The sequence below is a fragment of the Salvelinus alpinus genome, chromosome 9 (genome assembly GCF_045679555.1).
Source record: "Salvelinus alpinus chromosome 9, SLU_Salpinus.1, whole genome shotgun sequence".
Lineage (NCBI taxonomy): Eukaryota > Metazoa > Chordata > Actinopteri > Salmoniformes > Salmonidae > Salvelinus > Salvelinus alpinus.
In genome coordinates, this window is record NC_092094.1 from 24754474 (window position 1) to 24768862 (window position 14389).

Consider the following 14389-nt stretch of genomic DNA (forward strand, 5'->3'; position numbering starts at 1 on the left):
GGGCACAGGCTGGGGAATATCGCCGCCCCAAAGCCTGGCTTAGCCACACTCCCCGTGTTCCCCCCCAAAAACAATTCTGGGGCTGCCTCTCGTACCTGTCGCACTGCCGTGCTGCCTCCTCATATCGCCGAGCGAAAGCTGAGCGGCGGCGATATGAGGAGGCAGCACGGCAGTGCGACAGGTACGAGAGGCAGCCCCAGAATTGTTTTTTGGGGGGGGGCACACGGGGAGTGTGGCTAAGCCAGGTAGCAGACCTGAGCTCACTCCTCGTGCTTATTATAAGCAGCGCGTTACTGGTCAGGCACCGCGTTATGCGGTTAAGCGCACGGTGTCGCCAGTGTGTGCCCATAGCCCGGTGCGCTATAGGGCAGCCCCCCGAAAGCGTCATGTGAGTGTGGGCATCCAGCCAGGGCGTAGTGTGCCTGCTCAGCGTGTCTGGTCTCCAGTACGCCGTTTCGGTCCAGGGTATCCTGCGCCGGCTCTGCGTGCTGGGTCTCCGGGGCGCTGGGAGGGTGCAGTGCGTCCTATGCCTGCGCTCCGCTCGTGCCGGGCAAATGTGGGAGTGGAGCCTAAGGGAGAGGTGCGTGTAGTAGGCACTAGATCTCCAGTGCTCACCCACAGCCCGGTTCAACCTGTGCCTGCACTCTGGAGGGTCCGGGCTAGAGTAGTATTCCAGCCTGGAGGAGTGGTGCTAAGGCTGCGCACCAGAGCTCCAGTGCTCCCCCACAGCCCGGTCCTTCAGGTGCCTCCTCCTAACACCAAGCCTCCTGTAGGTCTCGCCAGCCTGGTGGGTCCTGTGGCAGCCCCACGCACCAGGCTGTCTCTCCGTCTCCTCCCTACAGGTGTGCCCGTCTGCCCAGCGCCGCCTGCGCTGCCCGTCTGCCCAGCACCATCTGAGCTGTCCGTATGCCCAGCGCCGCCTGCGCTGCCCGTCTGCCCAGCGCCGTCTGAGCCGCCCGTCTATCCTAAGCCTTCAAAGCCGCCCGTCTGTCCTGAGCCTTCAAAGCCGCCCGTCTGTCCTGAGCCTTCAGAGCCGTCCGTCAGTCAGGAGCCGCCAGAGCCGCCCGCCAGTCAGGAGCCGCCAGAGCCGCCCGCCAGTCAGGAGCCGCCAGAGCCGCCCGCCAGTCAGGAGCCGCCTGAGCTGCCCGCCAGTCAGGAGCCGCCAGAGCCGCCCGCCAGTCAGGAGCCGCCTGAGCCGCCCGCCAGTCAGGAGCCGCCAGTCAGGAGCCGCCTGAGCCGCCCGCCAGTCAGGAGCCGCCTGAGCCGCCCGCCAGTCAGGAGCCGCCTGAGCTGCCATTCAGCCATGAGCTACCCCTCAGTCATGAGCTGCCCTTCAATCATGAACTACCCCTCAGTCATGAGCTACCCCTCCATCATGAGCTATCCCTCAGTCTTGACCTACCCCTCAGTCATGAGCTACCCCTCAGTCATGACCTACTTCTCAGTCATGAGCTGCCCTTCAGTCCGGAGCTATCCCTCAGTCATGAGCTGCCCTTCAGTCATGAGCTGCCCTTCAGTCCGGAGCTGCCCCTCAGTCCGGAGCTGCCTCTCAGTCCGGAGCTGCCCCTCTGTCCAGAGGCGCCCATCAGTACAGTGGGGTTATTTTGGAGGGTCGCCATTCCGAGGAGGCCAGGGAAGCGGGGATTAACTATGGTGGGGTGGGGGCCACGTCCAGCGCCAGAGCCGGGGGTGATTGTTCCTGTTCTTGCGTTCATCTGTTTTTGTGTTCTCTAGTTCGGGACTGTAGCTTCGTTGGGTTTTCGTCTGTTTATTGTTTTGTTCATTATTGAAAAAGTATTCTAATAAATATGGATACATACCACGCTGCGCTTTGGTCCTCCTCTCCTTTTACCGACGGAAGCCATTACAACGGGACACCAGAGATAACACCTTTTACCGGTGCTCTGCTCTGAAAATCAAAGCTGTTCACTTCATGCTTCGACAATTCCGCGAGCCACAATGCACGCTCCTTTTGCTCTTCAGATACACACGATATCAACACCATACCATTTCTGGTTACTTTGACTGCATCCACTTTTCCCAACACCTTCTTCACCATCCTTCAAAATAAAATAAAATAAAATAATAAACATCCTTATCCAAACGTTGTCCAACAAGCAATGATTCATTAGACTAATTTTCCACAACAATCTTTGCCCTTTTTGTTCCATTCTTGGACTGTTGTCCACTCATCTTCCTCGCTAACTGTACTTGACGTGCTTTCAGCTTCAAACGACCCTTCTGCTTCCGCCATCTCTTCTTCTTCGATGAGGTTTAATGGCGGTTGGCATCCAATAAATGTTGCATTACCGCCACCTACTAGACTCCCTTATACTTTGCTTGAAAAAAAAATACAAAAAGAATATAGAAATAAACACCCTACCATCTAACACTACACTCACAAAAAAATACAAAAAATGAAAAATAACCATACGCTAGGCCAACAGCCTGAAAGGATGGGACACCACCACTTAACACACGCTATAACTCTTCTGATGTCTCGCACACCCAAATACCTCTCTGCAGCTGCCACCACAACCTCTTTTTTCTGTGACTTACGTTCCATCCCTGCAGTACAGTTGATAACCATTGCTATAAAGGCCAAAAATTAAATCTTACTGAAACATGTATCACTTGTCGGTTTATCCCTCTGTACTGGTACAGATCTACTACTCACAACACTCCTCTCAGGATCCCTCCCCCTTGACCCATCTTCATAAACTTTCTTCACTGCCTCAGCATATGACAACTTCTGCACTACTCTAACCCTGGAAACCTCAACATGCATCTCTCACACGGGACATTTCTGATCCTCAGCCCCATAGGCACCCCTACAATTAACACAGACCACTACTTTCCCCAATGCTACATATTCCTTTGTCTCATGCCCTTCTGCACACGTCTCACACCTAGGAACCTCCCTCCTACACACTGCTGCCACATGCTCATAAACTTGACACATGTAACAACGTAATGTATTCGGCACAAAAGCTCGTAGAGGATAACTTATTTTTCCTAACATCACTTTGTCGGGCAAAGACTCAACATCAAAACTCAAAAGAACAGACAATGACTCTTCTGTTTCTCCACACACGCCACCCTGTCTGCGTCGCTCCAAACGACGAGCATCACAAACACAGAGAATCTTCCCCTTCAGTTGGTCAGCTTTCACATTTACCACTAACCCAGTAATCACTTCTTTCAATGGTGCCCTTTTCTTGAGAGCAGAACAATTCACATCTCTTGCCCCCATTCGTTAAACACGGAGCACATGCTCCCTCTGACCAGCAGAAACACAAACAATTATCAGAAGACCACTTCTGGTTACCCTCACCGATTCCACAGCACACAAGTATATTTTCACTCACCCTGAAACCCCAAATGGATCAGCCAAAAGATCCCCTCCATTCCTCCTCCGTATTCCAAGTATAAGTCTCATTATGATAACATTGCACTTCTCTTGACATACATCTTGTTCTTGCCTTGTCAAGGAACACCATTTAACCGGCTGTCACAATCTCCGTACAATCAGCACGACCCCTTGGGATGTAGCGCTCAACAGTGCATCCCACTTGTAAAGCAGTTGCTTCTTCTTGATGTTCTTCTGTTCTTCCGCCATCTCCCTACCCTGAAGATCACTGACTTCATGATTTGACAAAAAAAAAAAAATCTTCAGTTGTTTTGAACTCGGCCCTCCCCCCAAAAAAGGATTAGGCAAAAGCACAAAACAATCTGAGACCAGGCTAAATTAAATGTTTTATTTTATTTGTTTAATCTTTATTTAACTAGGCAAGTCAGTTAAGAACAAATTCTTATTTACAATGACGGCCTACCCCGGCCAAACCCGGACGATGCTGGGCCAAATTGTGCTTCGCCTTATGGGACTCCCAATTACAGTTGGTTGTGATACAGCCTGGAATTGAACCAGGGTCTGTAGTGACGCCTCTAGCACTGAGATGCAGTGCCTTAGACCGCTGCGCAACAGTTGGGGAAAATGTTTGATTTGAAAATGATAGGACTGTCTTGATAAGTAGATTTACAGAGATTTGGGAAATTGTGGAGGTCTGCTGAATCAGTCATCATTTTGATATCAATGTATGACCACTGGTCATGAAGGAAAGGAAACGATGAAAGGAGGCACATTTGGGTCGCGAGATTTTGGGCAGAACGCGAGATTTCCTATGTGACCAAGGGAACCGTGTTTTGTTGCTGGCAGGCATGACTTTCTAAACCGCTGTCTTGCTAGCACAGGAGCATCTTTGCAATTCGCATGGAGCTTCCAGAACCGATCAGAAGACGTTTAGGACACTTTTCCAGAACTGTGTTTGTTGATCAGAGTCGTACTCAACCATCTCCCGAAGATCATGTCACGTTTTTGGGGCACAGTGAGTGGAAACTTGCATGGATTGGTAACTGAAGCGCTAGCTAGCGCTTGTCTCAGCTAGTACTGTAGCTAGCTAAACAAGCCATTGCCACCCCATTATCCATAGGTACCAGGCAGATATTATTTACATCTGTTGGCCCGGCCGTGTATAGGTTATATACTAACTAGCTTACTAGCAAGTAGGATACGGAAAGAACGTGAACCCTATTGTTTTACGTTCCCAGACAGTGAGGTTGTCTCCAGCCTGCCTCTCCAGATGTCACTGTTCTTCAACATGTGTTTTTTCCCACTGTGGTGGATCAGCGAGGTGGTGATGCTGCACCTCAAGGTAACTCACCTCTAGAATTTAGATGCACGCATACTCTATGTACCTAACTAACCAGTATCTAAATAAACCCCTTTGCCTTTTTTTCATATTGTTTCAGTATCCAGCCCTTCCTGACTACTATAAGTTCATCCTCATCACCATCCTCATCCTGATGACTCTTGTAGAGGCTATCAGACTCTACCTAGGCTATGCAGGAAATTTGCAAGAGAAGGTACACACACACACACACACACACACACACACACACACACACACTTTCACCGTATCCTTAATTATTAAAGGGCGACTGCACTTCCTGATTTGGCCTCGTTTTAGATTTGGTTCATTAAGGAATTTTTGTGGCCTTGACTGAATTCAAAAGTGAGTTGGTTTCAGGGTATGGTTTAATAGAGTGGGTATAATTTGTGGAACCTTCCAACAGGAATCTGTTAGAAACACTTTGTAAAGTACAAGGATTCCAACAAACAACGCATACAAAGTAGCATGATCAATTCACCTAGCTAACTAGCTGCCGAATAGGCATCAACTCACCACGTAGCTTATTCTTAATGTTTGTCCATAGGCTACAAGAGTGAGGACAGACATTTTTCGGAGTAAAAAAACGTAATTACATTGCCCACTCCCTACCCGGTATCTTAATCTGCCACTATACAACTTCATATGCGTTGTTTGTTGGCAACCTTGTTATTTACAACGTTTTTGGAACAGATTCCTGTTGAGACGGTCCACAAATTATACCGACCCGGTTTAATATGGGTGTCTCGTGTGTGTTAGGCAAATTATTAAGGCAATTTGCTTCATCCAGCTGGTGTGCAACCCTGGCAAAATTGGTTTGGATAGCCGTGCTTCTACATCTGCATTGCTTGCTGTTTGGGGTTTAGGCTGGGGTTCTGTATAGCACTTTGTTACATCGGCTGATGTAAAAAGGACTTTATAAATACATTTGATTGATTGTTTTGATAGCCTATTTCTGGGGCTAGTTAGGGACTGTCAATAAATTACTAATGTAAATGAGACGATGTTCATGTTGCACACCTTTTACTTTTCTCATTAAATGCTTTCAATATTTGTATATGAATTTCTACAATTTATAGTTGGAGATTTTTAAGTAATTGAAATTAGGAGCTATTGGAATTTTAACATATTGTCCCATGTACATTGTGTAATTTACAGATAGTCCCTAACTAGCCGCATAGGTATATCCAAAGTCAACCCAAACTTACCACAGGCATTACGATTTTTGATGATTACTTGTGTGCTGCCAGCTGTGAGCATGTGGGCAGGTTTGAAACAAACCCAACTTTCATTTACGTTTTGATGTAGTTGCGACCACAAGTGACTGACATTATGGCCAAAATGATCCTATTTACATTATGTAGTTAATTTTGACAGTAGACCTATATCAATACCACAGATTGTTTTCTAAATGAGAAGTTGTTTTTCATGGGCAGTTGCACTTTAAGCCATAGACCACCTCTGGGGTTGGCCCATGGTTGGAAAACATCTCAGAGAACTGGTCTTGGGTGATTGTTTACGGTCTCTCTCTCATGACAGGTCCCTGAGCTGGCTGGTTTCTGGCTCCTGAGTCTCCTGCTGCAGTTTCCTTTGATTCTGTTTCAGCTCTTCAACCAAGCCATTCTGATCCAACCTCTGGAGAGAGGGGTTCACTTCATTCTGGCCCTGTTCATACTCACACAGGTGAGGTTGCATGCCTGTTGCCTGTTCTTACCATGGTAACTAGATTAGTGTCCAATTTGACCACTTTGGGGTAATTTAAACCCTGGTTTATTTTCTCTGTCGTGTATAAAGGTTGTGTGTCTGGGGCCTCCCGAGTGGCGCAGCGGTCTAAGGCACTGCATCGTGGTGCTTGAGGCGCCACTACAGACCCGGGTTTGATCCCAGGCTGTGTCGCAGCCGGCCGCGACCGGGAGACCCATGAGGCGGCGCACAATTGGCCCAGCGTCATCCGGGTTAGGGGAGGGTTTGGCCAGCCGGGGTGTCCTTGTCCCATCGCGCTCTTGTGGCGGGACAGGCGCATGCACGCTGACTTCGGTCGCCAGCTGTTTGGTGCAGCTGGCTTCCAGGTTAAGCAAGCAGTGTGTCAAGAAGCAGTGCGGACGCATGGTTCTCGACCTTTGCCTCTCCCGAGTCCGTACGGGAGTTGCAGCAATGGGACAAGACTGTAACTACCAATTTGGATATCACGGAGAAAAGGGGGTAAAAAAAAGTCTGTTCTAACAGTCCCTTTCTCTCTTAGGCCCTCTCTGGCTTTGTGGCTCTACGTGGGATCGTCAGACACACAGAGAGCCACTTCCACCTCAGACAGTTTGATGGGGTTCAGGAGCTGAGGGCAGCCTGACTGCTCTGCTGAGCTGACATGCACAGACAGAGGTACTCGGGTGTAAATCTCCTATTGATGTTGATTATGAGAAATTTGAGTTGCTTAAGTGCATCTCAAGTTAGAATTCAGCTCTGTGTTTTCAGTGGACCATGTTCAGACATTAACACAATGTGTTTGTGCCTTGAGTGATAATTTTTTGGGGTTGTTGTACAGATGTAAAGACAATAAAGGTTTGGGTTTTTAGACGTATCTGTTTCACAATGTTTATGCTACAATAACACCAAGTTTGAATTTTGAGAATGTAGTTTTCTAACAGATAATTTACTGCATAGATAGTGACTCAATCTGATTATGCCTTCAATCGATAAACGGAAAATAGTTGACACTGAAATGTATACAAAATATTATAAAGTTAAAAGGTTAAATAGGTTTACAACGACATGAAGACTCAATAAGAACACAATCAAGACAAAAAATAAATGTAATTTCTATTGCCATCTGAAAGGCAATGTGCTGTACATGTTAAGGCACGTTCAGACTGCACCTTAGATCAGGACTAAGAGCAGTGTTTGACTTGCAGGAGCTCACATTTAATTGGGTATATCCATGCTAATAATATTGTTACGTGTTTTTGCCAGGATCAGAAAGTTGATGTCTCGTTTGTGCACAGCATTCTCTGTACAGGGGCAAGATCGAATTTCAAAAGTGAAACATTGTTTCCCATGTCGGATAGGCAGATATACTAACCATCACTGTTGGAAATCAAATGCAAGGCTAGTAGAAGCAAAAGGAAGTACTGTTAATAGATGTTTAATTCCTTATAACATTGGTCGCGTGTTGTTTGTCCGTTAACCAGGGCTTTGGAATACAAGTGTGAATCCTTAGCCCAGGGCTAACAAATGCTGAAACATAGGCTAAGCTATCTCAGGGCCAGTCAAGCCTGGGGCTAAGCTAGCCCGGGGCTAAGAACAATGCAGTGTGAAAAGACCTTTTATTGTCCCATGGTCAAAATAGTTGCAGAAACTCCCTCTAGTCTCCATCCATCTTCAAGGGTTCATATCAGCAGTCTGTCAAATTTGCCAATGTGTTTCCCTGCCTGGTTCTCAGCTCCAAAGGTGCTTTATTGTGAGGGGCAGACCCTGACAGTCTGGCGACCATCCTCTCCTCCAGATCTGCCTTTTGTTAAGTTTGATGGGGTGGGGATGTTCAGAGTGCATCAACCTATTAAGAACAGGTTTGGGAGGTCAAGGCCCAGGTTGTTGTAAAACACCTTGAGACAAATGTACCTGTAACAGTATTTTAGTAACACTGCAAAACTATCAAGATGCAGTAGGGCTTGAAGGGTAATTGGCAGCCATACCTTCTCTGACTCCTCCTCCTGCCAGAGGGTCACATGGCCTATGACACCGATGCGAGTAGTGGGATGGGGGATCCAGGAGCGTACTGTCTTTAGAAATGAGGTTCTTGGGTAATGCACAAGCCACAATCAGTCTAAACAAATGAGGAAGAGTGAGCTTCTCTCTCATCCATACCTTCTCTCTCTCTTCTCTCTGACCACAGCTACCGTTGGCCAAGATTTTCTTTAACTCAATGAGATTCAAACCTTGTCATTGACGTTCTTGCTCATCATGGGAGCGAAGATTCTCTCATGGAGCCATTGTGTGGCATCATCGCGGTTGGTACAGTCGTACATGAAGACATTGTTCTTACGACTGTGACCGTGAAAATCCATACAGCACCACATCCCTCTCAGCCATCAGTTTTGGGTGCAATGACAACAACAAGGACAGAGGGGAAACCATAGCAACAAGGTCAGAGAAGGCAGACTGAACATACAAACCTCTCCGTAGGTTAGAGAGGCATGACTCTCTCACATCTGTTTGAGTATCCTCCCACTTCCCCCCTCTCACCAATTGACCATGTTCCTGGTGTGCCAGACGCAGGGGAAGGAGTCCCTCAGCAGAGTCTTGTTGTTCCTGTTCAGGTCCCTGCCGGCCAGAGAGCAGTAGTAGTTCCCCACCACCACCCTGTCTGGGTTCAGCATAGGCATCACCTGCAGGTCCGCAAGGGAGCAACTCAACAATCAACATCATGGGGTCTCTTTATGAGGTGTTTCTAATTCTGAATGGAAAACGAACATTTATCCCACATGGCAATCAAACACATAACTGAAATAGTTGGTTATTTTCAAAGATAAAAAGGCCCAAAGTGCATAAGTGACTTTAAACACAAAGATCTCCCTCAGCTGCCTGGTGTCGTCCGACTCCCAGCAGGAAGTCCAGGAATCCCTGCATCAACCAGGAGCTGTTGTTCTCCCTGGGTTGCACCCCGGCCGTCACCACCACCGCCTGCTTGGCACTCCTCTCCGCCCACCCTCCTCCCGTCGACGTCACTGTCAGCACATGTACAACGTTGCCGGCCAGGCTGCGGCAATGCACCCGCAGCTTGCAGTAGTCGGCGGTGGCCGAATTGGAGGTGAGGCGGCTGAGGTAGCACTGCAGGTGGGAGTAGGTGTTAAGGTGTTAGGTGTTCTGTACTGTATGCCTCTGGATCGTTCTATACAGTGTAGAGGTCAAAACAACATTGAGTGTTTGTGTTACAGCAAACAGTTCAGTGGTATGTACCTATGTACATTACCTATGTCCAAGGACCCTGGGACTAAACACGGGCGTAGCCAGATTTTTTTTGGGGTGGATAGGCCTAGAAAAATTTGGATAGGCATTTTTCTACTTGTTTATTACATTTATTTTGCAATGTGCACCGTATATTATTTCGTAATACAATCGTTTTATACTAGTGCATAGTACTTGGAGCAACCTCGTTACATATACAAATAATTACATATCCCAGCATATTAAAATAAGATAGTAACTTTAGACCAGTTGCCAACTTGCCAACAACATAAAACTCATCTTCAGGCGCACTTTAATCTCGATGGGCAAACAAGTCTATATTTGATGTTACCATTTATACCACAGCGGGCAGTAGTACTATAAGGTACCTTACCTTTAGTAGACGTATCATAAGGCGTGACCTACATCACAAGGCGCAGACGGCGAGACTTTGAGTTGAATATGGTGATGATTTCATCATAATCCAATGTATCTGTCTGTTCACGCTCAAAACAGCAAACTGAAGTGGTTCAGTCGGGCGCTTGTCATTGATGTGCGAACACGTTTTTTATCCTAGTTGGTGTTGAGAAAAGTCTCTCCACACTGCGTGATGTCATTGGAAGTGTGACAGTGATCCTTAACATAGTTTATATTAGGGAAAATATCATCAGGGCAGCTGTCAAGTACACTCATTATGGAGGATACGTCACTCTTTCCCATGTTCATTTTGCAACTCAATTGCTGAATAAAAACAGTGAATTCAGCATCCTCAATTGATATTGCATAATGATCGCATGTGGTCTTCAGCTGCTCTTTAAGGCCGCAGGTTTGGGATTCTTTGGAAAAGGAGGCTGCCGCTTGCATGATCCCATGTGTCTCCTTGAAATCTTGAGTTTAACTCGGTAATCTGTCTGTCTAGAATATTGTTCCAAAGTTGCCTCAGGTCACTGTCACTCTTGATGCTGGATGTTTTCCCTAATGAAGTTGTGACTACACTGTCTGCCAATTTTACAGGCAGTTTTCGCTGCCGTGATGCGCTCACGTCCCAATTACTAATATCACGCTTAACCATCATCTCTTCAGTTAGCTTGAGAACTTTATCAAAGTCTCCCCCTGAGTTCTCTGAACGTAGAAAAGCTGCTTTTGAGGATTTCAATTAAACCAATACAGTCCGTCACAGATAATGTAGAGCTTTGTAATCCCTTCATAGCAAAATCACTAGTGTCAAACTATTTACTAAACGTGACTAACAGGAATAACAACGTATTGTTCTGGATTTCTTGTAAGAGGGCATCAGCTTCTAATTTGGTTTGTCCACAAGCCTCTGAAAAATCTGCAAGAACCTCTAAAATGACATCTAGCAGTAACAGCACTTTACTCACAGACCCTGATTTTGAACTCCACCGTACATCCGTGGATCTTTCTAGCTCGATACGTGGTCTATCGGGATGCAACTCTTTCTGTACTTCTATGAATCCAGCATGTCTGTGGGATCCACTCATAAATGTGTGTAGCTGGTTTACTGTGTCAAAAGAAGTACTGACATGTCCCGACACTTTTTCCGCGGTGCACAGAACCAAATTCAAACGGTGGGAGTTGCAATGCACATATACCGCTTGCTTAAATGTTTGCTTTAGTAGGACATGTACCCCTCCCCTCATCTGTTCCCTGACATGACTGAAGCGCCATCGAAACAAAAACCCACACAGAGTGGGATCCCAAACTGTTATAGACCTATATCCATCCTGCCATGCCTTTCTTAAATCTTCGAAAGCCAAGTTAACAAACAAACTTTTGCACCCCAGTATCTCTACTTGCACATCATCATCTGCACATCTATCACTCCAGTGTTAATGCTAAATTGTAATTATTTACCTCTATGGCCTATATATTGCCTACCTCCCTACTCTTCTACATTTGCACACACTGTACATAGATTTTTCTATTGTGTTATTGACTGTATGTTTGTTTATGTGTAACTCTGTGTTGTTGTTTTTGTCGCACTGCTTTGCTTTATCTTGGCCAGGTCACAGTTGTAAATGAGAACTTGTTCTCAACTGGCATACCTGGTTAAATAAAGGTGAAATACAAAAAACAAATATGGACTTGGTCTTTTACCAAATAGGGCTATCTTCTGTGTACCACCCCTACCTTGTCACAACACAACTGATTGGCTCAAATGCATTAAGAAGGCAATACATTACACAAATTAACTTTTAACAAGGCACACCTGTTAATTTAAATGCATTCCAGGTGACTACTTCATGAAGCTGGTTGAGAGAATGCCAAGAGTGTGCAAAGCTGTCAAGACAAAGGGTGGCTACTTTGAAGAATCTCAAATATAAAATCTATTTTGATTTGTTAAACAATTTTTTGGTTACTACGTTTCCATATGTGTTATTTCATAGTTTTGATGTCTTCACTATTATCATACAATGTAAAAATAAGAAAAACCCTGGAATGAGTAGGCGTGTCCAAACTTGTGACTGGTGCTGTATGTCTATATTTGGCCATAGTTGATCTACCCTGTTGAGAAAAACAAAGCCTTGTGGTGCTGGCAGACACTAATAATAAGAGACTTTACTGTAACTAGCAGAGGCATTTAACAGAGATCTAATCTGGTATTTTGGGATGACAGGCCTTTAAGAGATGACTCAACTGACACCATCCTCTGTGTCTTTTGATGAAGGTATTTCCTGAAGCATCCAACAGGTGAACTGGATTGCCTTAAACAACTGGATTACACTGCTGTATCACATCCAAGAGAAACACAACCCAGCATTGGAAAAGCTGGGGAATCACTTGCTATGTAAGATACAAGGCTTACCAGCCCTCTTGCTCATAGGTCATTCCAATGTGCCCATGCCACAAACTCCACGCTTAACACTTTTTAATCACAAATGCAATTTGAACTTTTAAGTAACCATACAGCCATACAGATGAAGAGAAAATAAGGAATAGTTAATATTACTAACTAAGCTTAAAATAGCTTTAGTCACTATATTGACCCATTTTCCCTTTGTAGCATGTCCATATTGTGGCTGTCATCTTACATAGCCTCCCGCCAGGGTCCTGCTCCTCATCCTCCATGTTGGAGTCATTACTGTCAGGGGAGTTGGTGTCTGGGTGGAGGCAGCCGGGGTGGTGGAAATCCTTCCATCTCCTTTGGCTAGAGGTTGCCTTGGAAATAATTATCTCTGCTTGAGGGGTGTATGTAAACATGTTATTGTATGTTAAAACTGGCTGTTATGGCAAGAGTAGCAGTAGCACAATCTCATTTACCATGTGAAAGTACTGTATAAAAGGTCACAACGACATCTTTGTTTGTTGGGGTAAGATTGATTCCCTTGAATGGATTAATTTGCAGGATAAAATTGCATGATCATTTGCCAGAGAGTGGAATGCTGTAGGTCAGCATCGTTCAGGTCTCACAAAGGGACATTTCTGTAAACAAATGATGCAAGGCAAGCCTCTTGAGTTTCCAGTAATTGTGTCAGGTTGCCAAGTGCCAACCTCCAGTAAAGAGTCCAACCTAAATTAAATGCATGTCCCTGTCCTCTTTCTCAAGATGTGGCCAATTTAAACAGCAAGAATACATGTTTTAATTAAGAAAGAAAAATGAACGAATCTTATGAAATTTAATTTGTGGTCTTATGCTTCCATCTATTGCAAATATTTTGCACTACCTTAAACAATGTGTTGATCAGACCATCAAAGCCTTATTCTAAAATGTATTACATAGTTTTTTCCCTCATCAATCTACACAAAATACCCCATAATGAGAAAGCAACAACAGTTTTTTAGAAAAACTGAAATATCACATTTACATAAGTATTCAGACCCTTTACTCGGCACTCTGTTGAAGCACCTCTGGCAGCAATTACAGCCTCGAGTCTTCTTGTGTATAATGCTACAATCTTGGCACACCTGTATTTGGGGAGTTTCTCCCATTCTTCTCTGCAGATCCTCTCAAGCTCTGTCAGGTTGGATGGGGAGCATCGCTGCACAGCTATTTTCAGGTCTCTCCAGAGATGTTCGATCGGGTTCAAGTCCGGGCTCTGGCTGGGCAACTCAAGGACATTCAGAGACTTGTCCCGAAGCCACTCCTGCGCTGTCTTGGCTGTGTGCTTAGTGTCGTTGTCCTGTTGGAAGGTGAACCTTCATCCCAGTCTGAGGTCCTGAGCGCTCTGGAGCAGGTTTTCATCAAGGAACTCTCTGTACTTTGCTCTGTTCATCTTTCCCTCAATCCTGACTAGTCTCCCAGTCCCTGCCGCTGAAAAACATCCCCGCAGCATGATGCTGCCCCACCACGCTTCACCATAGGGATGGTGTTGGCCATGTGATGTGCGGTGCCTGGTTTCCTCCAGGCCTGACGCTTGACATTCAGGCCAAAGAGTTCAATCTTGGTTTCATCAGACCAGAGAATCTTGTTTCTCATGGTCTGAGAGTCCTTTAGGTGCCTTTTGGCAAACTCCAAGCGGGCTGTCATGTGCCGTTTACTGAGGAGTGGCTTCTGTCTGGCCACTCTACCATAAAGGCCTGATTGGTGGAGTGCTGCAGAGATGGTTGTCCTTCTGGAAGGTTCTCCCATCTCCACAGAGGAACTCTGGAGCTCTGTCAGAGTGACCATCTGGGTTCTTGGAACTTCCCTGACCAAGGCCCTTCTCCCCTAGTTGCTCAGTTTGGCCGGACGGCCAGCTCTAGGAAGAGTCTTGGTGGTTCTA

The 14389-nt window shown here is 46.0% G+C and overlaps 1 protein-coding gene across 3 annotated transcripts; it reads left to right on the forward strand.

Annotated features, from left to right (window-relative positions):
• The first annotated feature begins 4115 nt into the window (after nt 1-4115).
• tmem17 (transmembrane protein 17) lies at nt 4116-13207 on the forward strand. Of its 3 annotated transcripts, none has more exons than XM_071416538.1 (6): nt 4175-4385; nt 4609-4712; nt 4810-4923; nt 6267-6410; nt 6970-7103; nt 12355-13207. In XM_071416538.1, exons 1-5 carry the CDS (start codon nt 4271-4273, stop codon nt 7069-7071), a joined length of 579 nt encoding a protein of 192 aa, XP_071272639.1. In that variant the 5' UTR covers nt 4175-4270; the 3' UTR covers nt 7072-7103; nt 12355-13207. The 3 variants fall into 3 exon arrangements, with proteins under 3 accessions (XP_071272638.1, XP_071272639.1, XP_071272641.1); XM_071416540.1 differs by lacking the exon at nt 12355-13207 and adding an exon at nt 8614-11764; XM_071416537.1 differs by lacking the exon at nt 12355-13207 and having other exon boundaries at nt 4116-4385; nt 6970-7302.
• The last annotated feature ends 1182 nt before the right edge of the window (nt 13208-14389 follow it).

Bases quoted from the DNA above. Each gene is read 5' to 3' on its own strand.
- tmem17 (XM_071416537.1), top strand. From the start codon at position 4,271: ATGGAGCTTCCAGAACCGATCAGAAGACGTTTAGGACACTTTTCCAGA. The intron at 4,924-6,266 runs GTACACACACAC...CTCTCATGACAG, and splicing joins CAGGAAATTTGCAAGAGAAG to GTCCCTGAGCTGGCTGGTTT. The intron at 6,411-6,969 runs GTGAGGTTGCAT...TTTCTCTCTTAG, and splicing joins CCCTGTTCATACTCACACAG to GCCCTCTCTGGCTTTGTGGC.